General features: G+C 44.7%; 2 protein-coding genes across 2 annotated transcripts in view; one reads left to right on the forward strand and one right to left on the reverse strand.

Moving 5' to 3' along the window:
* LOC111156008 (acyl-CoA synthetase medium chain family member 5) overlaps positions 1 to 25,236 on the reverse strand; it is a 118,057-nt gene that overhangs the window by 31,461 nt on the left and 61,360 nt on the right.
* Positions 14,921 to 25,236, forward strand: part of LOC111156009 (protein disulfide isomerase like, testis expressed) — a 32,469-nt gene continuing 22,153 nt past the window's right edge. Inside the window, exon 1 of the mRNA XM_022516537.1 lies at positions 14,921 to 15,122. Within this exon, the coding sequence (XP_022372245.1) occupies positions 14,921 to 15,122 (202 nt within the window). The remainder of the gene's footprint in view (positions 15,123 to 25,236) is intronic.

The raw sequence follows: 25,236 nt of genomic DNA on the forward strand, positions 1-25,236 counted from the left end.
GCTCCTTCTGAATGGGGAGGACAAAGCAAAAAGACAGGAGTCTATGAACCAGAAGCGGGCTCTCAGCAGACACGAATCTGCCTGCTACAATTCGATCTTGGACTTCCTGGTCCCTAGAACTATGAGAAATAAATGTTATTTAAACAACTGCCCAAACAGAGTAAGACGTAACCAATGTTAGGGCCAATTTAATGTTAAAACCTGTTTAACTATTAGGGCCTGCTTAGCCAGAGCAACTCCATATTGCCCAGGTAGTCATATTGTTGTTTACATCCACGGACTTCATTCCGGGAATAAACGCCCCTGTAGTTCCTGGTATGGTTCCGGGCATCGATTCCAGGAGTAAATGCCTTAACAATAGAAGCCACGTACCTTGGGTCTGTGGTTATGCCCTATAAAACCAACTTGTGAGATCGGGAGGGGGTCGCTCTCTTCAGAGGCAGCCCTGGCCGGTCGGTCTGACTTCTAATGCTTGGCATAGAATAAGGCTTTGCATAACTTTCACTTTGTCTCATTCTCGTTCCGTTGATAACAGACCCCAACACCAACAATGATAACGTGTGGCAGTAACAAGAAAAACAATAACTGCCATCTACAGAAGGCTCACTGTGTGCCAGGCATTTGGAAGGTACTTTATAGATGTTATTTCCTTAAATCTTCACAACAACTCTATGATATAAATGCTATTTTCTCTGTTTTACAGATAAAGTCGGGGTTTTTTCCTATGCAAATACAAACATAGGGGTTTTAATTATTTTTTTTTGTTATGTTAGTCACCATACAGTATGTCATTAGTTTTTGATGTAGTGTTCTAAAATTCATTGTTTACATATAACACCCAGTGCTCCATGCAATATGTGCCTTCCTTAAAATCCATCACCCAGCTAACCCATCTCCTCACCCCCCTCCCCTCTAAAACCCTCTGTTTCTCGGAGTCCACAGTCTCTCACAGTTTGTTTCCCCCTCCTATACTTTCAACACCATCCTGACCAAAATACCATCAGCATTTTTCAAAGTGCTGGAACAAATAATCCCAAAACACGTATGGAACCAGAAAGGCAGGTTTCAAGAGGACAAGTGACCACAGGTCTCACCTCCCAGAAATGCCCAGGTCCGGCCTTCTGTTTGGCTGTGAGCCCTGAGTCCTCAGACTCCCCGTCCCTGACCCTTTTCCATCCTCCCCTCCCTTCAACTCTCCCCCAAGCCTTTTCCTATGCCTCCCTCCCATGGATTCCTCTGCCCCCTGACAGCTGATCATTAGAATCAGCCTCCCTGCTAAGCCAAGGCCATTTCAGGCATGCCCCTTCTTGCTTTAAGCAGCAAAGGCCTCAGAGGCAGCTGACACCTGTCCTTAAAAAGATTTCTCTCTACACTACCTTGCTTTTGAACCCAAGAAATGCAAAAGGCCTTCAATGCTGTTTCAGCTGAATGCGGGCCTTAAACATTCAGGTTCCTCCAGGACACTGGAGAAGGCAATTTGCTGACTTGGTCTCCCACTGGGAACTTTGGCCCCAAATGCAGCTAAGAGAGAGCAGAGCCCAAAGCCAGCAGAGGACACGGCGGCTTCAACTGGCCAGCACTCTTGGAGCCAATGAGAGTGGCCCTGCTAAGCTATTCTCATAGCTTCCAGTGGCTCTGGTGGGTATCTTCCTTGAAAATTCAGGTCACCGCCACCTCAGCGGAAAGAGAACAGGAACTTCCTTACGTTCTACCAGAAAGGATATAATAGTAGCAATAATATAAGCTGTGTTCTTTTTTCCTCCAAACCCTCCAATGCATAGGGACAGAAAGTAGATTCGTAGTTGCCTGAAGCTGGGTATGTGAACAGGAATGACTGCAAATAGACACAAGGGGTCTCTTCGAGGTGACAGAAATGTTTTAAATTTGGACAGTGATCATCATGGCTGCATAAATCTCTAAGTGTATTATTACTACTACTACTACTGATAATTGTAGTAATAATGGCATACTTGAATGAGTTATGGTATGTAAAATTAAACCTAAATAAAGCTTTTTGTTTTGTTTTGTTTGTAAGCCTCCTAAGGCTCCCCTATCTGGTTCACAGTCCAAGCCAGTGTTCCAAGAGCAGTCTGCAAGGCCCCACGTGATTTCCTGGCTTTCCACTCCTACCCACTTGCTAAGCTCTGCTCCCACCACATTGCACTGGTCTGCCTGACTTTTGCTCTCCCTGCTGCTGGTAACCTGAATCTCTGGGAACAACAGCAAAAAAGATCCTATCTTGCAGTGTTTGCCAATATCTGCGGTTAAATATTGCCATGGTGGCACAGCCAATTTCAAGCAACCAAAGATTTAACAAGAATTATTAATGGTCCCTGGTATGCCCCCGTGAGCTGGCTCCAGCCAGTGCTGCTTCGAGACTTTGCTGCCAGGATATTCCTTCCACACGGTTCACCGCCTCACCATTCACACATAAGGCCCTGCTCAGTGTGCCTTGAGCCACAGCCCAACCCCCAACTAGAACCTTCTCCTATTTGACACTTCCCACTCTCCCTTCTCTCCTTGGTTTTCCTCCTTGGCATTTATGACTTTCTAACATTCAATGCATTTTAAAAAAAATTTTTTTTTATTTTTTTCCAGTTTTACTGTGGTATGACTGACAGATAAAATTCCACATGTTTAAGGTATACAACATGTACATTACACAGTTAAGTTTAATTAATACAACCATCACCTCTCATACTTGTTGTTCAATATTTTCTGTTTACTCACTGTGTCATCTGTCCCCTGTCACACACATACACTAGAATATAAACTCCACAACGACAGAGATTTTAGATTTTCGGCATAGCTGTATCCTCATGACAGTGCCCTGCCACGTTGTAAGAGTTCAGTAAATATTTATTGAGCCAGTGAAGAGTAAAGAAGAACTAACAGTTAGTGAACATTTTTTATCTGCCAGACATTGCTGTGTGTAGCAGGTAAAAACTGACCTTCAGCATTCTAGACACAAAATTTATTTTTTTGCTTTTTCCCAGAATCACATCCAAGGTAGTGTAAGCTCTTAGTCTCCAGGATCTGTGGGAGCTTCAGGCTCACTTACTGTTCAGAGCACCTTCCTTAGCTATCCCTGGAAGTGGCTCAAAGTCCCTCCAATGGAAGAGAGGATGCTTATGCATCAGCTGCCTCTAGTTAGCATCACACTGGGTGTTGGTCCTGCACTGTGTTTTGTTCCCCTTGTAGCTCTGGCTCCTTTCCTGGCCAGGTCCAGGTGGCCCATTTCTATGGAGGCAGCTCCTCTCCCTCCCCACCAAGTGTAGCCACAAAAAATCATCTCTTTGGCCTTCAAATTCCATTTCCCCTCAATGCCCAGACTCCTGCTGGGTCCCAGACAAACGTTCTCATCTGCAAATCTGCAGCCAGAACTAAAGATACGATCTCTACTCTCAGGGAGGTGGATGGACAGATGACCTGCTCTTCAGGCAGCCTGATCTCAATATCACTGTTGTCCATCAGTATTTGGTAAGAATCAGGCAGCACAGAACTGGGGGCTACAAATTGACAAAAATGATGATGCTAATAATAACGATAACTGTCTTTTCTTTTGTCATTCAACAAACATTTTGGAGCACCTGTTACCTGCTAGGCAAAGTAAATTATATGGAACTTAGAAGGTGATTAGTCCTGTGAAGAAAAACAAAGCCTAGAAAGAGACAGAAAGTACCCAAGAGTGAGCTGGACAAGTTAATGGTTTTAAACAAAGGAATAAGAAAGACCCAGGCTGAGAAAGTGGTATTTGAGCAAAATGATATTTGTAGATTAAGAGAGTGAACCTGAATACATCCAGGTTTAGAGCTGGCAGCAGAAGAAACCACAATTATCCCTAAGATGAAAATGTGACAGTCATACTGGAAGAAGGACAAGAAGGCCAGTGTGGTTGCAACAGGGAGTGGGATAGAGACTAGGAGGTGGGACAAGGGCCAGCTTTCTGCTCTCTGGGTACCCTGTAGCTCACTTGGCTCATGTCAGCTGGGCTAATCCTTTCAACAGCCCTGTGAGCTGTACCATTTTACATGTGAAAAAGCGACTCAGGAAGGGTGAGTGACGTGGCCAAGGCCACACAGCTCATTAGGGACAGAGCTGGGACTCAAATTCTAATGTTTAGGCACTGAGTTCAGAGCCCACCCTACCATGCCCCTCCCAGCATCCCAGGCTGTGATTTGTTTCTGGCGCTCCTGTGACCTCCAGCCCCACCACTGTACCTTTGGCACAGGCAGGTCAGGGCCTTCTTACCCAACAATGGCCATTCTTCTCCAGAGCCACCCTGGAGAATCCCAGAACTTGGAACTCTGTGGTTCAGTCTGCTGCAGTCCCTGTGTGCCCAGTAAGGAGGGACTTCATTTCTGCCTCTGGATTTCTTCAGAACACTCAGCAGCCTGCGGGTCCTTCTGTGTTGCAAAGGGAAGCTAGGAGCCTGCTCTTTAGGCCACGACCTGACTTTCCTCCTCAAGTCCCCAGCAGGCCCGAGTATAACCAGGCTTCCTACAGGTATGGGCTTGAGTGAACATGGCAATTCTGACCACAGGGCCTTCCTGGGCTGCCTTGCTTCTGCCAAGGTGGTTACAAATTCAGTGTGGTTTACTGTGTAGATGGCTACATGTTAGTATTACCTAAGAGGCTTTAAAAAAGAAAGATGAAACCATAGATATCAATGAAATTAGAACCTAGTATGTTTGGGTTTGAGCATCAGTATTTTTTTGTTTCCCCAAGAGATCCTAATGTGCGTCATGGTTGAGAATCACTGAAATTGACCCTAGGGTTTGTGTGAGAATTAAATTAGGTCATTTGTTCGTTCATTAATTCAAAAACATTCACTGAGCTCCAGATCTGGACAGGCACTGTTCTAGGAGGTGGGGAAACAGCTGTGAACAAAGGCACTTACATCAAGAAGTTTAGAAACACAAACAATAACTTCTCAGAAAGAATAAAACCAGATTTGGAACAAAGAGGGGTAATGTGGCCAAGAGCGGTAGAGGCAGAGTTGGTAGTAGGGAGACAGAGCCACATGGGAGGACCCTTTCTTGGAGGGACTGGTATTTGTGCTGGGACCTGAATGACCAAAAAGGGCTGCAGATCAGGGGAAGGGTGTTCCAGGCAGAAGCAAAGGTCCCAGGCAGAGTGTGCCTAAGAAAGGGAAGGAACCAGCATGGCTGACACGCTGTGAGTGGGAGGGAAAGAAGAGCGCTGAGGTCAGAGGGTGAGGATGACAGGGTGCAGGCACGCCACCGGATGGCATGTGAGGGCAGGCCCCTGGATGCTTCCATCAGAGAGCGGTGTGATCTCAGCAATGTTTTAGAAGGAAATCTCTAAATTCTGTGTGAGGAATGGATTGGGGGAAGGCAAAAAGCATAAGCAGAGAAGAGGCCACTGCTCTAATCAGACCAGAGACAATGGTGGCTGGGACAGGGGGTTGTTGGTGGTGGAGACAAGGGACATTCAGTGCTCAGAGCACTGGCAGCTGGTAGCAAAGCCTCTCTGTATTAGCTACTGTTATTACTTATTCTTAATCATAAACGTTTCCTATCATGGCACTCCTCTGCATGTGGGGGGTTGGTTAGAGATGCCAGAACTAGGCTTGGAATGTGTGTGGCTGGGGCTGAGAGCTTCCTAGAGGGACACAGAGGAGCCACCAGTGTTGTCAGGCCAGAGGGGTGGGTGCAGGGAGAGGCTGGGTTCCTGGGCAGGGGCAGGGGTCCAGGTGGGGCTGAGGGCACAGTGACAGAGGTTGGAACCAGAATGGGGTTCAGAGTTTGAGGGGGATCCCCGTGATGAGCTGATTTGTGGCCAGAGATGGTCTCGGGAGAGAGAGCAAGGGGCCGTGTGTGCAAAGGGGTGGGCGGGGGGGGAAGCTGGGAGAAAGAGAAAGAACCTGCCCCCTCCCACCCTTTTCCCGGAAATACATATAGTTCATTTCTTTGCTCCCTTCAGTGTGTTGAACAAAATAAATTTTAAAGACCTTATTGGCTTTGTTCAATGACTTATGAATCAGGCAGCATCCCATCTAGCAGACAGAAAGGAGCTCCGAGGAGCTGTACAAAACTAAAGACTTCTATAGGCTGAAGGGAGCAGGAACAAGGAAGTTACACCAGACAAAAAGTCTCCTTGGTAATTGAAAGGGTCCGGAGACAAAAGGACAAGACTGATACAAAGCGAAAGTTAAGCAGGGCTTTATTTCGCGCCAGGCATCGAGAATCAAACTGACCGGCCAGGGCAGTCTCTTGCAAAGAGGCGACCCCTCCCAGCCTCACAGACTAACTTTTATAGAGTAAAGGCCATGTCGTTGAGCCTGGCCACACACAGGTGGCCAACTGAATTACAATTCACCCTATAGTAGTTATTCGAACTAGCCTATCACTCTGGTCAGAATTGGCGCCCAAAAGGCAGGGCCCACATTTTTGGGTGGTTAGGGAGGTGCTTTCCTAATTGGATGTCTCCACCTGGCCGAACACGTCCTTGGCGGGTAGGGAGGTAATACGTGCGCTTTCCCTTGATTGGATGTTTCCACCTGGCTGGACACGTCCTTGTATCTGGACTCCGTTATCGGGGGCTATTTCACCAGTTCTGTTTCTAAGCGCTTTCCTCTTGGGGGAAGGGGCAGGTTCAATCTAAGTTTACTGCATAAACAACAAAATGGCTCGCTCTGGCTAAGTAGGCCCTTACAGTAATTATAAGGTCGCTTTCCTTTATGGGGTGGCAGATGATCTAGCTAGTGCCGATCAGGTGACTCCTGACTGAGTGGTTTAATATTCCATTTCTGGAGAGCCAAAGACTGTAATTAAGTTAAGTCTCAGGTGACATGGAACTCACCACAAGCAACTCCATTTGGGGCCTGTCGTCTTGTTTTTAACAAGTCAAACAGCAAATTCTGAGTGATGCTGCTTATGGTCGCCCTATTTAAAATGTCAACGTGGCCCCTTTCACCTTCTCACTTTCAAATCTTTCCTGATGGACTTTTTCTCCTTAGCACTCATCAGCATCTGACATATCTAATATATTCTATTTCTTTATCTCATTCGCTATGTTCCCCTCTTGTAGAGTGTGAGCTCCATGAACACAAGGGGTGTTGTCTATTTTGTTTACTTTTCTATCTCCAGTACCTGGCATGGTACTTAGCATGTATTTATTAAGACCTCAAGATATATTTGACCTTGTTATATATATGAATGAATGAATGAATGAACGAACGAATGAGTGAATGAATAGGAGTTGTCAACCAGGGTCCACATGGAGGGATTTCCCCACCAGCTGGGGGCTTGGTCTCTTTGTGAGGCTCTATCACTGGAGGCCTTCTAGGCTTGTACTCAAATCTGCCCAGGTTAGCAGGAAACCTGTTACCTCCTTGGGGCCTCCCACTGCCCCATCTCCATGAACTGATCAGGAACCACTGAGAATACTCTTTTTGTTTGTTTCTTTGTTTAAAGATTTTTATTTATTTGTCAGAGAGATTGAGAGAGAGAGCGAGCACAGGCGGGGGCAGCAGCAGGCAGAGGGAGAAGCAGGCTTCCTGTTGAGGAGGGAGCCCACTATGGGACTCGATCCCAGGACCCTGGGATCATGACCTGAGCCAAAGGCAGATGCTTAACCAACTGAGCCACCCAGGCATCCCTGTTTGTTTTTTTATAAGTATTCTTCAGTTTTTTTATTTATATATTATTTTTATTTAAGTATAATTAACATACAGTATTGTATTAGTTTCTGGTGTACAATATGATTTAACATTTCTACACATTACTCAGTGCTCATCAGGATAAGGATACTCTTAAATCCCCATCACCTGTTTCACTCATCCCCCCCACCAACCTCCCTTCTGGGAACCATCTGTTTATTCTCTGTATTTAAGAGTCTGTTTTTGTTTATCTTTTCTTTTTTATTCATTTGTTTTGGCTCTTAAATTGCATGTATGAGTGAAATCCTGTGGTATTTGTCTTTGTTTTTGACTTATTTCACTTAGCATGATACCCTCCAGCTCCATCCATTTTGTCGCAAATGGCAAGATTTCATTCTTTTTTGTGGCTAATATTCCATTGTTTGTGTGTGTGTGTGTGTGTATGTGTGTACCACATCATCGTTATCCATTCATCTATGGATGGACATTTGTGTGGATTTCAGATCTTGCATTGTAAATAATGCTGCAGTAAACACAGGGGTGCATTATCTTTTCAAATTATAGTTTTTGTTTTCTTTGGGTAAATACCCAGTAGTGGAATTATTGGATCATACAGTGATTCCAGTTTTAACTCCTTAAGAAAACTCCATATTGTTTTCCACAGTGGCTGCACCAGTGCACATTCCCACCAACAGTGCACAAGGGTTCTTTTTGCTCCACATCCTCACCAACATCTGTTGTTTCTTGTCTTTTTGATTCTAACCATTCTGACAGGAGAGAGGTGATATCTCATTGTGGTTTTGATTTGTATTTCCCTAACGATGAGCAGTTTTGAACCCCTTTTCATATGTCTATTGGCCATCTGTATGAGGGAATACTCTTGTCAAAAGCCTGTGAGAGGAGAATGGGATGGGGACCCAACAGTAGCCGTGACTGGCCTGGCTTACCCTTAGATGACTTACTGTCTACTCTAGCTGGATGACTCACCTGGGTTGATTTATTTGACTGTGTGGTTCCCAACCTACAGACTACAAGACAGAACTACCTGGGGCTGTCAACGACAACACATGGATCTCATATGGATCCCAATTCAAATAAACTTTAAATTATGAGATAACTAGGGTAATTCTCACATTATCTGGATATTTGATAAGAAACTATCATTCAGGGTGCCTGGGTGGCTCAGTGGGTTAAAGCCTCTGCTTTCAGCTCAGGTCATGATCCCAGGGTCCTGGGATCGAGCCCCACATTGGGCTCTCTGCTCAGCGGGGAGCCGCTTCCCCTCCCCGCCCCCGTCTCTCTCTGCCTGCCCCTCTGCCTACTCATGATCTCTGTCTGCCAAATAAATAAGCAAAATCTTAAAAAAAAAGAAAAAAAAGCTATCATTCATCCTGTTAAGTAAGACAATGGTATGGCGGTTATCTTTTAAAAAACAAACTCTATCTTTTAGAGATTCATAGTGAATTATTTATGGATGAACTAATGTAACACATGGACTGGCTTTCAAATAGTCCAGGACAGGGAGTGATGCAACTAAGACAGACTGGAGGTGACAGTAACCCAAGTTGAGTGACAGGTATGTTGGGGCGCATTAACCGTTTTCTCTATTTTTGCATACAATATTTTTTCCAAAAGAAAGTTTAAAAAAAACCATTTGGGGAGCTTTTAAAACATATAGATAACTGGGCTGCACCCTGAGTGATTCTGAATTAACTGGTCTGCTTGAGGCCTGGCATCAGTACTGTTTTTTAAGCTTTTTTAAGCTCCCAGTGAGATAATGTGTATCCCGGGACAAGAAGAGCTAGTGGAGCACAAGTTCTTGATCATATCCTTGCAACTACCCTGAGAGGCAGGCATTATTCACCCAGTCTACAGATGGAGACACTAAGCTCTGATAGTAAACTCACAAATTTGAAGGAGTCCAAGATCTGAGGGGTGAGTGCAAGGTGAGGGCATGTGGGCAGTGTGGTATGGTGACTTAGACCCAAGGTTTGCAAACTTTTTCAGGAAAGTGCCAGATAATAAATATTTTTGGCATTGCTGGCCTGCATATCATCTCTGTTGCAACTATTTAACTTGGCCATTGTAATAAAAGCAGCCAAACAATAGCAAAAGAATGGGCATGGCTGTGATCCAGTAATACCGTATTTACAAGAACAGGCCATAGGCCAGTTTGCTGAACTCTGGTTTAGACCACAGACTTTGGGCTTAGATGTACCTGAGCCCATGTGTTCCTTCCATCTGCCTGCTGGGTGGTCTTGTAAGAATCTCCACCTTCATGAAGGGGGCATCATAATTTTACTTACTGATACAGGAAATGAGGTTTGGAGCCAAGAGCCAAGAAGGAATTCTTATGACGTCTTTGGTGCAAAAAGGTGGTTTTATTATAGCATGGGGACAGAACCCATCGGCAGAAACGAGCTGCCCTGGGGTCATGAGGAATGATCAATTATATATTTTCAAGCTGGGAGAAGGTTAGGGATAGCTTAAGTGTCAAACGAATTTTGGAAGCAAGGTTTCCAGGACCTTGAGGAGGCTAGCTACTGTTAGGAAAAGATCACTTATTACTATCTAGTAAAACCTTAGTCACGAGACCCTTCAGATGTTCACCGGTGAGTCATATGCTTGGAGGAGGATTTTCAACACATATCTTGGGGGGCAGAGATAAAAGACGCTTCCAAAGGAATTTCTGTATATTAAATTAGACTCGACAGCACCCTGGGATTGGGCTAAGATTGCCTTTTGTCCTTCGCAAAATATTAACACCAAGGCAGCTGAGTTCCTAGAGGAATGTCACTGTTTCAAGACCTTGTTAATGAATGGACTACAAGTAGTAAAGAAATTTTTCTTTTGCCTTTGCTTCCCACATCACCTATTTCATAGACATGCTGTGATGATTAACAAGAAGGTATGTGTAAAGCTCAAATACTAGCTTAATACATGGTGATATGTACCTAGCATTATGGGCTGGCATGTTACTAGGTCTGCAATGGTCAGCGGAGAGTTGAAGCCGGGGTTTCAGTGCAGAGGAGAAACAGGGTAGGGCCCCTGTGATACTTCAATTTTTAAGTGTTAGAAAACAAAATTCAACCCAGTAAATTTAAAAATCTAATTGGCTTTATTAACCAATTCATGAATTGGGTAGCATCCTATCCAGCCAGTAGAGAGATGCCCCTAGGGGTTGTACAAAATGAAAGATGGTTATAGGCAGGAGGGGGTGGGAAGATGTTATTAGCAAAAGAAAGGATTTTCTCAGGCAAGAACATCTTGTTTTGTGGGAGAAGGGAAAGGCAGAGATTTTGTTTGTCTTTTGGGTTTTTTTCATCATGCAGATTATCTTACCACTGCTAAACAAGAAATTTCAGGTTGGCTTTTGGAAGGTTATATTCCTGGGATAAGCTGAAACTATAACTGAGTCTTGTTTGCCACTGGCAAGGGGAGGGGCTCAAATTATTCAATTTGGGACTTTTTCTCTTTTTTTGTTTTAATGTAAGGAATATATATTTGGGCATTCAGATGACCAAATACATTTCTCATCTAGATTTGGTCTTCATCCATAATTCCTGGCTCACAGCTCTCAAAACAATTGGAATTTCCTGAGCAATAAAATAAGAGCAATTGAGCATCTTTTGTTACAGCATTTGATCTCTTGTCCTCAGTTCCTGAAAAAAAACGCTTCATTCAGAGCATAAACCATGGGGGACTCAAAACCTCTTTCTTTCAAAACAAAAACAAAAAAAACCCCACAATCCATTTCTGTAACTCGAGCCCTGGCTTGCAAGTAAGTGCCTGATTCCTGCTATGAGTTTCAAAAGCCGGTTTTACAAATCCAAATCAAAAATCTGATTCTGTTCTCTGTTGCAAGCTCAGCCCTGCAATGATGGAAGGTAAAGGGTATCAGGGTGGGGAGCCTCTGTTAACATCTCAAAATATTGTTCACAGCATCCATTTTTTTAAAAAAAGATTTTATTTATTTATTTTAGAGGGCACACACATGTGGGAGGGGAGATGGAGAGGGGAAAAGAGAGGGACAAGCAGACTCTGTGCTGAGCTTAGGGCCCCATGCGGAACTCAGTCTCATGACCCATGAGATCATGACCTGAGCTAAAACCAAGAGTCAGATACTTAACCTACTGTGCCACCAAGGGGCCACAGAGAGGCAGGATATCACTGTGGTTAGGGCATGGATCTGTAGCTAGACCGCCTGCCCCCAAATGTGGGGTGACGATGGGGTGGAAGCTGGTGGCACAGGGGTTGAAAGGACTCAGCTGAGGCAGAACAAAGCAGACAGAAATTTACTGAATACACCACTGTAAGGGAGCAGTGGGCAGGACAGCAGAGAAGAGGCTGTCTGCAAGGAAGCAGTGGGTGGGGGCTGTTTTTAAAGAGGAAATATGAGAGGTGCCTGGGTGGCTCAGTGGGTTAAAGCCTCTGCCTTCGGCTCAGGTCATGATCCCAGGGTCCTGGGATCGAGCCCTACATCTGGGCTCTCTGCTCAGCAGGGAGCCTGCTTCCCCTCCTCTCTCTCTGCCTACTTGTGATCTCTGTCAAATAAATAAATAAAATCTTTAAAAATAAAAAAATAAAAAATAAAGAGGAAATATGAGGAGTTATGGCGACGTGGAATTCCCTCTTGTTTGGTAACTGTGTCTGGTTGTAAGGAGCCCATTGATTAGTTAGGGCCTATGGATATTTTGAGGTGGGTCGTTTAATGGGCCTGTCTGTATTCAGCCAGGGGGTCGCTATGGGCTCTGTCTATATTCCATTGCTCAAGGCTGTCTGCCTAAAAGTGGCCTCAAGGGGCACCTGCACCCCAATGTTTATAGCAGCAATGTCCACAATAGCCAAGATATGGAAAGAGCTCAGATGTCCATAACAGATGAATGGATAAAGAAGATGTGGTGTGTGTGTGTATGTATAATGGAACACTGTGTGTGTGTGTATATGTGTGTGTGTGTGTGTGTGTGTGTACCTATATCTATATCTATATAGATAGATAGATAGATAGATAGATATAAACTGGAATACTACTCAGCCATCAAAAAGAATGAAATTTTGCCATTTGCAACAATGCAGATAGAACTGGAGGGCATTATGCTGAGCAAAATAAGTCAGAGAAAGATACGATTTCACTCATATGTGGAACTTAAGAAAAAAACATATGAACATAGAGGAAGGGAAGGGGGGAAAAATGGGAGAGGGAGGCAAACCATAGGAGACACTGAGCTCGAGGAAATAAACGGAGGGTTGCTGGAGAGGAGGTGGATGGGGAGGATGGGATTACTGGGTGATGGGCATTATGGAGGGCACTTGATGCAATGAGCACTGGGTGTTATATGCAGATGATGAATCACTAAATTCTACCCCTGAAATTAATAATACAGTATATGTTAACTAAATTGAATTTAAATAAAGAATTTCTTTTTTTTTAAGTTTTTTATTAACATATAATATATTATTAGCCCCAGGAGTACAGGTCTGTGAATTGTCAGGCTTACATACTTCACAGCACTCACCCTCCCCTTTTTAAACAATAGTAAATAAATAAACAGATATGGCCTCTATACCTACTAACTGTGTGATCTTGGGCAAATTATTTAACCTTTCTGTACCTTATTTTATACTCATTAAAAGAGGATTACAATAGTACTATCCTTACCTCCTAGGGTTGTCATAAGAGATACGACAGTGTGGAAAGCACTAGAACAGTGTCTGGCACATGACAAGAATGTTAAGCTATAGGTACTTACAAAATTTAGCGTTAGAGCTGGCCACAATTCTCTATATTTTAGGCCAAAAAATTACATTAGATCTATTTTTTTTTAAGATTTTTTTATTTATTCATTTGACAGATAGAGATCACAAGTAGGTAGGGAGACAGGCAGAGAGAGAGGAGGAAGCAGGCTCCCCGCTGAGCAGAGAGCCCGATGCGGGGCTTGATCCCAGGACCCTGGGATCATGACCTGAGCCGAAGGCAGAGGCTTTAACCCACTGAGCCACCCAGGCGCCCCTAGATCTATTTTTTAAAAACCTTCAGATAGTTTGACAAACAATTTCCCAGGCAATTATCAAGTGTTTGTTCATTCATTCACATATTTATTCATGCCACTTGTTCATTTTCCTACTACAATGCCCGGTGCTAGGCTACAGCAGTCAACAAAGAAATGAAGATCTTCATAAATTTAATATGAAGGTGTGACCTAGAATATACTGCTATAGGTCTTCTTATTTAAGACACTCATACAGTCTATGTTACGTGGAGAAACAGCTCTATGATTGAGGAGTATTTACAAAGATCTGAGGAGGTGATTCTATGCTCTAAATTGTTAGAGAAGACATAATTACGAAAAGTCAGAAAGGAAGCTTCTGATCCAGACCATTCTAACAGTTAAAAATTGTAAATAAAATAAAATAAAAAGTAAAGAATTAGGAACATAAATCATGTCATAGATCTAAAATGTACTTTTATACTTTTATAAGACATACATATAGGATATATTTCACATATATAGGATATATTTCATATTATTAAGAAAAACAGAATGCTGACCAATATGCATTAGCTGACTCCATTTATATTTAAAATCGTACATTCAAATGTGCATTTATTTTGGAATTTTCAACATGTGTAGGAATTCATTTCAAACTGTTAATAGGTTTCTCAGAGTTGAGATTATGAGAGATTTTACTTTCTACTTAACATATTTTCATTGTATTACTTGGAATTTTTACAAGTGTGATTTATAGTTATGACTTTTAAAAGAAATATCAACAGTTGAGAAAACTTGTTCAAATATCAAATGGGGTGTATGAATAGGAAGTGAAGTAGTGAGCTTCCCACCATAAGGGGGCATTCAAGTAGGGGGCTGGAGGAGCATGAAGTAGAGGCCATGATGGGGAACTGGACCAGTTATCTCTGAGGCTCAGAGGCTTACCCTAGGACTCTGGAGTGGGACTCATCTCTCCAAAAGTCTCACCTGTTGTCTGGGGAGCCAGTGGGCTCAAGTGGCTGGTGTGCAATTTGGATTCTTACTGCTCTGAGTAGAGCCCTGTTGCTCTGAGCTATCCCTATGCAGTTTACACAGGGAGTGAGCTTAAGCTGACACTTTGTCTCTCTTCCAGTGCCTTGCCAAGCTGCAGGCACTACTAGGGAGGGAGTGGGCCATGCTCAGGCCATGTTCTCCATGCATAAACTGGGTAGGCAGGGAAGGTCTCGGGGAAGAAGTGATGACATGGTGCCCTGCCACCTATGCTGATAAGGGCTCTTGTTCCTCTCTGTGCTCCTGAAGGATAGCCATGAAGCTGCTATGGATGTCCCTGTTGCTAGTGGCCTTTTGCATCTCCACTGTCCGGGGCTTGCCAGAGGAGGACATCAAGGAAGCCAGCATCAACATATCCCAGCCCATGCATATCGTGGAGGAAGGCAACCTGCTAGTGCTAACACCTGCTGGCCTGACCCAGATGCTGAACCAGACCCGCTTCCTCATGGTGCTTTTTCGTGAGTGTCCCCCACTCCTCAGTGGTGGGTGATGGGTGGGTGAGATCTGCCTCCTTGCTCCCGGCAGCCAGAAGAGTTTTATATATTGTTAAACACACAAGAACACATATTATTAACATACTTAATATGTATATACTCCCATTCTCAATTTCTAGATGAGAACACTAAGGTCCAGGGAGGTTAAGCAATTTACAAGACAATACACTGCCACTTTAGTCTTGATTTATTATATGTTGCTCCTCAGTCTCACTGAAGGTAAAAAGTCAAGCTTTCCTTTTAGGTATCTTTATATTCTGAAACTCAACTTTCCCCTCTGTAAAATGAGCATGAGCATCACAGCCATACTGGATTGTTGTAAAGATTAAATGAGATAATATGTCAAGTAGCTGGAATGCAACCAGAGAACAATAAATGGTAGCAGTTAGGGGCAAGCTCTTGAGCAAATATTTCCCAACCATCACCTTTATCTGAACTCTGCCTGTCCACTTTTATCCTTTGGACTGTTGTTGTTTACATTGGCAGACATCTCTTCTTTTCCTCAGGCACTGAGCACAGACCTGTGCCTTGGGGCAGGGTAGAAGGGATTTTCATACTGGCTTTCACATGGTCAGCACTTACTGTGTGCTCGGCATTGTCCTGAGTGCCCCACTACATGTTAAGTCAGTTAATCCTTACAACAAGCCAGTGTGGTGGCACCATTTTTCTCCCTATTTTATAGCTGAGGAGACAGAAGCTCAGAGGCCAAGCAATTTGCCCAAAGTCACACAGCTCACAAGTGGGGCCTGCGGACCCTGTGCTACACCACTTCCCACCTGCAAGGATTGCATGGGTGCAGAAAGTAGATGTGAACACTGGATTCCAGAATCCCTCACAGCCTTTCCTGGGAAGTGTCTGGCTCTGTGTCCATCCCCAAAGCCTGCTTCCAGAATTTACCTGGCTTGACTAGCACGCAGGTTCCTGGAGGCCAGGCAGGACCTGAGGTTCCAGACCTGGACAGGGAACTGCAGGGTGGGTGCTGCTCCTTTTTGGTTTCTGCCCTTTTCCGTGCAGCCTTTCTTCCCCTCTTTGTGGCTGCTGCTCTGGTGTAGCCTTTTCTCCCTTCTGTCAGTTTGCCCTGACCCCTCCCAGGCTTCCTTTTTTCTTCAGTCTGACCCATGCATGTCCTGGAATGAAGTTCAGCTTTAGAGGTTCACAATCCTAGGCTCAGATGCTGGGCTCAGATGCAGGCCACTTATTGGCCAGATGACCTTGAGCAGGTGACCTTGATTACTCTGAGCCTCTCTTTACTTGGCTGTGAAATAGGGAATTTAATAATAGGATATAATTCCTAGGGTGCTTAGCACAGTACCTGGTGCATAATAAGACCTTTAGAATATATTGGCTGTCATTCTCTTATCATCATTATTAGATTCCTCCTCTGCACAAAAGCATTAATGATTTTTCCCTTGCAAGTTGTGGTGATGAGAATGGGCTCAAATATGTCATTAGTGCCGAGTGAGCATTCATTAGGCAGAAACTGTTATTGCATTCTGATATACCCCACTTTTACTCAGCTCTACTCAGTGTCAGGCCTTGGGTGGGCCCTTTCTGTGGACCCCACAGAAAACGGGTCTTGGTTTCTGTTCTCAAAGACTTTGTGGTTGAAGTAAGGAGTGTCACAAAGCAGAAGAAACTCTTTACAATAATACTCATGCCATTAGAAGTGTCCAAATGGTATACACTGGGTGCCCCGTGGAGAAGTGACAGTTTGGACGTGTCCTCCAAAATGATGGTTCTGGTTGCAAACCAGCTGAGCAGCCTCCTTGATCCTGGCTCCCGCATCCTTGCATCGTGGAATACACATGGGTCTCCCGATCAATGCAAATGCATCTTGAACCTTGAAGTTTGGCTTGAAGTGAGAGAAATCTTCGTTATTTGGCCTCCCAGTGATGCCCAGAGATGGGCGGTCTTCGGCCAGAGTAGTGGAATGAGCACTCTGGAAGCTATTGTTGCTGACATCAGTAATTATCAACGACGATATGCCAAGCACTGGAAAATCCTAAAGTTTTGTTTTGTTCTATTTTAGCTTGAGTCACCCACACACTTTTGTCTGTAAGTGACATCAAGGTTTGGGGTAAAGTACATGGGTTTGGGAGTCAGGCCAACCTGGTCATGAAACCCAATACTGCCATGACCAGATAGGTGACCTTGGGTACATTTCTGTGTCTCACCTTCATCTGTAGAGTGGGAATTAACAAAAATGGTAGAATCATTGTAGGGATTGACTGAGAGTGCTTACATAGGATCTGGCACATGGGAGATAATCAGTAAATGAGTCCTTGATCCTGGGGCACAAGACAGATCATCAACTTTCTGTCAGGCAGGACTGGGTTCAGCTTCAAGGAATAAGGAATTGGCTAATGATGACTTAAATCCAAGAATTATCCCGGGGTGCCTGGGTGGCTCAGTGGGTTAAAGCCTCTGCCTTCGGCTCAGGTCATGATCTCAGGGTCCTGGGATCGAGCCCCGCATCGGGCTCTCTGCTCAGCGGGGAGCTTGCTTCCTCCTCTCTCTCTGCCTGCCTCTCTGCCTACTTGTGATCTCTCTGTCAAATAAATAAAATCTTTAAAAAAAAAAAAAAAGAATTATCTCATATGCTCAAATGTAGACTAGGCATATGCAGTCAATGGCTGCCTTAATCACACTGCACTTTACCGGAGCCTTGAAACAGCCTTTGATTCAAACACAACCTGAAGCTGGGCCGGCTGATAGGCAGCCAGATAGTATAAATTCTTCCTGACACTAAACCACCAGGAACAGCTTTCTCTTCTGGGCAGCAGAGTCAACAATTTCATGCCTGGGGCTGACTTATGGACTGTTTGCTCAGGTTAATGTTCCAAGGACACCTGGTTCCCATAGCCAATAGGAACTTGTCAGTCCTCGCCTTCCTTGCCCACTTTGGAGCCCTAACCTGACAACCTCTGCCCTTTGGTGCCCATGAGCCCACTGTCTTCTGGTTCCCTTTGATCTCTCTGGCTCACTTCTCAGGTCTTTATGGCTCCTCCTCTTTCCCATAACCCTGAAATCAAGGATGTAATAGGCAGCTCATGGACTGAAGACGCCCAGGACGGGGATTACGTTTGGGCCATACAGTGTTTTAAAAATTGAGACATTTCACAATTAAAGTTGAATTTACATCTGCTCTTGAAGAAACAGAAGATCTAGAGGCACAGGCCCACATTCTTGCAAAGTGACAAATAGCTGGAACTGAGTAATGATTTTTCCTTTTCATCAGAAAACATGCCAGTCAGTTTGCCACATCCCTACCAAGCCAACCCCACAGTTATAGACCCGGCCTCACCCCTGTAGCATTTGAGTGTGTATCCCCCATCTGAAATTCAGGCCTCTAGTCCCTTCTTAATTGGTACAATCTCTCTGAGTGGTGTCATGTTAGTGGGGGAGTTTGGGTATGCAACATTCTCAGAAACTCGGTTGTCCTGGGTCCCAAAGCCGCCTCAGCTGGCTTATGTAGCCACTTTATAGCAACATGGAACAAAAATATTCTTTTTGTGCCCTTAACCTTGATGGTTCCCAGAAGGGAAAATCTGACTGGGTCATTTTTGTTTCCATCCCACACAGAGTATGCCTGATGCATAAAATTTCATCCCAGCAGTTCCAAGCTTCTGACCTCTATGTAGCCCAGGCTGTTAATGGTATCTTTCATTGTGCCTGGGTGCACACTGGATTTTACTTCAAGCCTATGGAACAAGACCCTGTAGAGGTGATCTGGTTTGGACCATTTTCTTTACACAAGCCTGTGAGCGGGGCAGGCCTTTCCGGTTTGCTGACTGACTCCTAGAGCTGATTCCCCACATCCTTTATCCACCCCAGGACATGGACCACCACCCACACATCTGTTTCATGGTTCCCTCCCTGGAAGAACTGAGAACCTGCAGGTCTCCTCTGCCTGCTGCAGAATTGTAAGCTAATGGTTAGAGCAGGTCAGAGATCCAAGAAGAAGACATCCGTCTTCTCTTTTTTGCTGCAGTCCTAATCTCTGATCCTGGCCCCTCGATGTTGAAGGAACTAGAGCCACACACTGTGCATGACACAAGGCACATGTCAACACACACATTTACCCTCCAAAAATGATGCAGCAGGTGGATGAGACGGAGGAACCTGTCCTGTTTGCATTCTCATGCCCCATGACTGTTTTAATCAGGGCAGAAGGGGGAGCCCATGGCTCTTTGCAGCTTTAACTGACATAACTTGGGGATTGACACTGAATCTAGTGCTACAGAGAGAACCAATCAATTTTACATTCTTTAATGACATTAAATGAAAACCAATTTGAATACTTGAAACTTGAAGCATTCCCACTAGCCGGTATTTCAAAGCAGTAAACAACAGCAGAGATTTTATTATCTAAAAGAGACACTCAGGCTCATTACATTTGAGTATCTGATTCCTTCCAATATACGGTTTAATCAAAATGAGTTCTCAAAAAACAGGCAGGCCTTCCAAAGTGACCTTTGGAAAAACTAATCACTTGGAGAAAGCATTATAAATTTTCTTTTTTCCTGGGAATAAACAGGCTCCTTACAAAAAGGATTTTTCCAGTATTGTCCCAGGGACACACTGTATAGTAACTCTCAAATCTTTAGCGGCTGTCTACGTTCTTAGTTCTCTGAGGACTCCAGGCTCAAGAGCCAATGGTCGGTGGGACTTCTTCTTGCGTGTTCCTCACGTGTCTCAAATGCCACATGTGCTCAAAATAAGAACTCTGAATTTTTTATTTGCTCCCTATAACTTGCTTTCTCTCCCTGCCTTAACTGACAGCACCTCTCTCTACCCAATGTCAAAATCAGAAATCTCAAGGTCATTCTTGACTCCTCTCTATTCTCCCATCTAACTCGTCACTAAGCCCTATTGAAACCACTCCTAAAGCCCTCTGCAATCTCCAGTATTCCCAGCCCCTTGCCACTGCCTTCATTCCAGCCAGGGTTCCCCACCCCAAACACGACACCAGCCCTCTAGAGCATCTGTCCATCTCCTCCAAAGCTATCCCTAGAGCACACCCAGAAATTTCTTTTTTCTAAAATGCAAGTCTGATTGGGTCACCTCCTGATTAAAAACCCTCAGTGATTCTCTAAGACTCCAAACTCCTTAACATGGCTACAGAATCCCCACTTCACGTGAGAGCTACGTTCTAGCTCCTCCGGAGTAATTTGTGGTTGCCAGACAGGTCAAACTGGTTCAAGCCCCAGGGCATTTACACTTAAAATTCCCTCTGACCACAGTGTCCTTCCTACACTTCCTCGCCTGGATTGTGGGGTTTAAGCTCATGAAGCCACCTTGTCAGGAGGCTGTGTCCACACTCACACCCACCTACACTGCTAGCAGGCCCTTCTATGCTGACGCAACCCCCTGGACCTTCCCTTTCATAGCATTTATCACACTATACTGAAACTGCTTTCAAGCTTGTGGGCTCCCTGGGGGACAGGGGCCAAATCTCATTTACCTCTTGATTACTAACATCTGGCATTGTGCTTGGTAGGCCTACATGAGATGTTGAATGAATGGCTGAATGAAATGAGCTTTCCTTTGGCCCATAATGTTCTGCATGAATGAGGCAAGTAGTAAAGAAGGTAACATTCTTCAGGTTAACAGCACTATGGAGAAAAACAAAAAAGGCCAACAGAGAGACCAAGACTTAGCGGAAGTTTATTTATATAAACTTATATAATTTACATAGGGTGGTCTGGGAAATTTATTTATATAAATTTATATAGGGTGATCTGGGAAAGAGACAATTCAGCAAAGACCTAAAGGCAGGAAGACAGCAACCTATACAGACAGCTGGTAGATGAGAGCATTCAGTCAGAGGGAACGGAAAGCGCAAAGGCCCTGGGGTGGGAATGTGCCAGGACGGCTAAAGCTGAGATGCTGAAGAAAAGTGGGAGATAAGATCCAAAAGGAGGTACAGTCCTTTAGGCCCTTATAGGCCATTGCGATGGCCAGAGGAATTTGTTGGCTGGCACTTGAGGAACTAGAAGAGACTGATTACCATCCCAAAGTTTCTATCACCTATGAGCACCTCTTTACACTATAATGGCCCTATGCGATGGGGAGAGGATTATTCTCAGAATATTTTTCCACATTTGATCTAGAGCTTGGTCTAAAGTAGGTTTCTCATCCTCAGCACTATTCACACTTTGGCTGGATGGACAATTCTTTGCTGTATGCGGGGGTGTGATGCATTATAGGATGTTTAGTGACACCCCTGACCTCTACCCATTAGATGTCAGTAGCACTCTGGTGGTGACAACCAGAAATGTCTCCAGATATGGCCAACGGTGCCCCATTGAGAACCACTGTCTAAAGAAAGGCAGACTCCAGCTCCCTGTGCTGAGAGCTAATTTCCAGTCCTTATAGTCTCACTTTCCCGTCCACCAGCCCCTCCTCTGACTCATACTAGTTGCTCAGAAAAGGGAACCTGGGGTTATCTACTAAAAACCCAGGCAAACATTGATTCTAGGTCAGTTAGCCATTAACACATCTACACATCTGGCAGATATTCAGAGAGCCATTTTCTCTTCTAATATGAGCCCGGGTCCCATTTGCTTACCCCAAAACCCACATGAGAGCCACACAATAGGCCCAGGCCTGTGTTGGATGACTTGGTGTTAGTCACACTTATCTCTCTTTCCCCAAGAACCAGATGTCCTGAGGATCCTGACATTTCCATTAAGACCCTCCCTTCCCAGAGAGAACCTGGTCAGGGCAAGATCAAGGGTTTTCCACCTGCGCCATCATAATGGTTAATATTTTGGGGGCACTTCTGTGCCAGAGCTTTGCACACTTTGTCTTATTATGTAGGACCATCTTAAGATATAGGATCAATTAATATCTCCATTCTGCAGATGAGGAAACAGAGGTACAGAGATGTACCACAGGTACACACCTGGGCCACAGGTGCTGTAAACCACCAGAATGGCCTCTGTTTTATGAAACAACCTAATGAAGTTCATGGACTACCATATGACAGTCAGACAAAGAGCTCTATCTAGATTGAGCTTAGGACACAAGGAAGGCTGTACTTGCAGGAGCTCTCTGCCTCCCACAGAGGGCTCCCTGCCCATCCACAACCCACTGGGCTCCACTCTGCCCAAGCAACAATGTACATCGGAATTGTTCCCATACCCCAACCACATACTAGCTGTAAGACCTCTGGGCTTCTGTTTCTTGTCTGTAACATTCCTCACCTGGAACGGCAGATAACTCAGAGGTGGTTCTGAGGATACCCAGGATAATGCATGTAACACTTAGCAACACGGTTGGCACAGTAAGTGCTCAATAACTTGTCATTGTTGTTACCTTGTTCTCATTACTGTCACCATCACCATCATCACCATCAATCAGCCATCTGGTTGCTCCTGTCAAAACCTCAGAGTCATCCTTGACTCCTCTTGTTCACTCACACTCCCCATCCAATCTATCATCTTCTCCTATCTATCCAATCTATCACCAATCATCCCCCCCCCCTCCAAAATCTTAGACTCTGACCACTTCTCACTTCCTCCATTACTACTACCCTGGCTCAAGCCATTACCATCTCTCACCTGAATTATTACAGAGGCCTCCAAATGGTCTCCCTGGATCCACTCTCTTTCCCTTTTGTGGTCTAATGTTCATATAATATTCAGTACAGTCCAGTTAAACAGTAAGTAGGATCATATCTAATTCTGCCCAAACTCTCCAGTATCTTTCCACAACCGTCAGGGAGAGGGACCAAAATCTATTCAGTGGCCAACAAGGCCCTATGTTATCTAACCCCCAGGGCTTCTCATTTTGCTCCAGGCCAAACAGAATTCTAGACATTCCTCAAACATGCTGTACATACTCGCACCTCAGGATCTTTGCACGTATGGTTCCCCTGCAAACTTTTCCTCCACATATCCACATAGCCTGCCTCCCTCACCTCCTTCAGTCTTAATTGAAATGTCTCTTATGCGTGAGGTCTCCTTCAGCCTCCCTACTTAAACTCGATCTCCTTGATACTCCTAACCTCCAGCTTGGCTTCTTGTCTCCATAGCACTTAGCATCTAACATAGCATAAATTTTACTTCTTTTTTTTAAAAATATTTTTAAGATTTTTTAAAATTTACTAGAGAGAAAGAGAATGAGGGTGAGACAGAGCGAGCATGGGGGGGAGCAGCAGAGGGAGAGAGAGAAACAGACTCCCTGCTGAGCAGGGAGCCAGATGCAGGACTCGATTCCAGGACTCCAGAATCATGACCTGAGCCGAAGGCAGCCACTTAACCAACTGAGCCACCCAGGTGCCCATATTTTACTTCTTTACTTATTTATTTTCTGTCTTCTCCAACACGAGCAGGGATTTTTATCCACTGACTATTAAATCCCCAGAACCTAGAACCATGTCTGGCACATGGCAAATCTTAGAAAAGATTTGTGGAATGAATGAGGAACAACTGGATGAATGGATGGGTGGATGTGTGCATAAATGTCCATTATATTATTGTTAGATCCTATCCAGCTACCTTTAGGATCCCAGCATTCCTGCTGTCACAGACTATTTCTCTCACTTCCATTCCAGACACTCAGGAGCACTGGGCTGTGTGTGGAACCTTTAATGCTCCAGCATTTGAACCATCATTCCATGTGTTTTTCTTGCTCTAAGTTGCCTAGAAACTCAGATTTGGATACAATGTTAATCAGTCACCCTGAGCCAGGCAGGGCCAGATCCACAAGGAAGCCCAGGGAGAGGCCTGAGGGCGGGAGCAGCTGGCAACAGGCCAGCGCCTGCTGGCGATGATGGATGGGGGTTATCGAAGACAATGATGGTGACAAAGCACGTGGTGGAGAGGCAAAAAGTCTCACTTCCTGTGCACTGACTGGAAATTTAATGAAAACAATCATTCACTTTCGGGTTCCATTGCAGGAGCAGGTGTACTGACTGACGCTGGAGCATGTGCCAGTTGTCCTAGAGCTGGCTTTCTGGGTTTTGCTTTACAAAAGCCCTCTTTGTTGAACTTGGAACTTGCTCCTTTGTACCTCCTCCGAGTGTGTTCCAGATACACAGGGCAGAGGAGTGGGGACTGACACAGGGAATGCATTCTGACTTGAAAGGGAATCAGTCACCCCTTGCCCTGGCTTGGCCCACCTGCTGCAGACATCAGGGCAGTGAGGGGCCTGCAATCTCTCAGTATTATCAGGAAGAGGGAAGGCAAATGTGAGTGCCTTTTAGTCCTCTCTCATTTAGGTCAGGAATACCATGCCAGCTCCCTGAGGCCGTTTTCCAGAAGGGGGCTCCCCACTTCTAATCCCCACCTCACTGCCCAGCAATATGAGGCACCAAGGAATCCTAATTGAGAGTGTGAGTTCTCTTTAATACCACTTACCCAAGGGATAGGCTCTGAGGGAGCTTCATAACCGCTTCCCACCCCTGACCTTCCTTACTTGAGAGTTCCCTGATGTATTCATGCAGCGGGAGCAGCTCCATTTGGCCTGTAACTCTGGAACTTTCCACCAGATGGCGAGCATGCTCCCTCATTCTTTCTCCTCTGACTTCTGACCATAAAAATTGTACAATAATAACAGTAGTAATAATAATGCATTATGTCCTTATCATGTGTCAGGAACTATGCTGAGAGTTGTCTACCAGTGTTGGGTAGACAGCATATTGAGTGGTTCCAGATCCTGGCTATATCTTTCACTGCCACAGGACCCTGGGCAAGTAAGACATTTTGCTTCCTACCAGTTTCCACATCTATAAAACTGAGATAATAACCATACCTATCCCACAGGGGTGCTGAGAAGAGGCTCAATTCATGGAAAGCTTTTAGAGATTAATAAGCTCTATATAACTGATTGTTAAATCTTACTTGGCTGAGAACTCTATGGGATAGTTGATAATATTTTTCTCATTTTACCCATGAAGAAAATGGGACTCACAGAGTTGGAATGAGTTGCCCAAAATTGTATGGCTTCCAGTGTTGCTAAGCCCCAAGAACCCTGATGTGCTTCCCAAATGTCCTGTTTCATGAAACATGTGCCTCCCATCCCATCATGTTTCTGAAAATCTATCTACTACAGCAGAGCACAGTAGCCAAGC

Source organism: Enhydra lutris, unplaced genomic scaffold, assembly GCF_002288905.1.
Source record: "Enhydra lutris kenyoni isolate GAN:26980312 unplaced genomic scaffold, ASM228890v2 scaffoldscaffold45, whole genome shotgun sequence".
In the NCBI taxonomy this organism is placed as follows: Eukaryota; Metazoa; Chordata; class Mammalia; order Carnivora; family Mustelidae; genus Enhydra; species Enhydra lutris.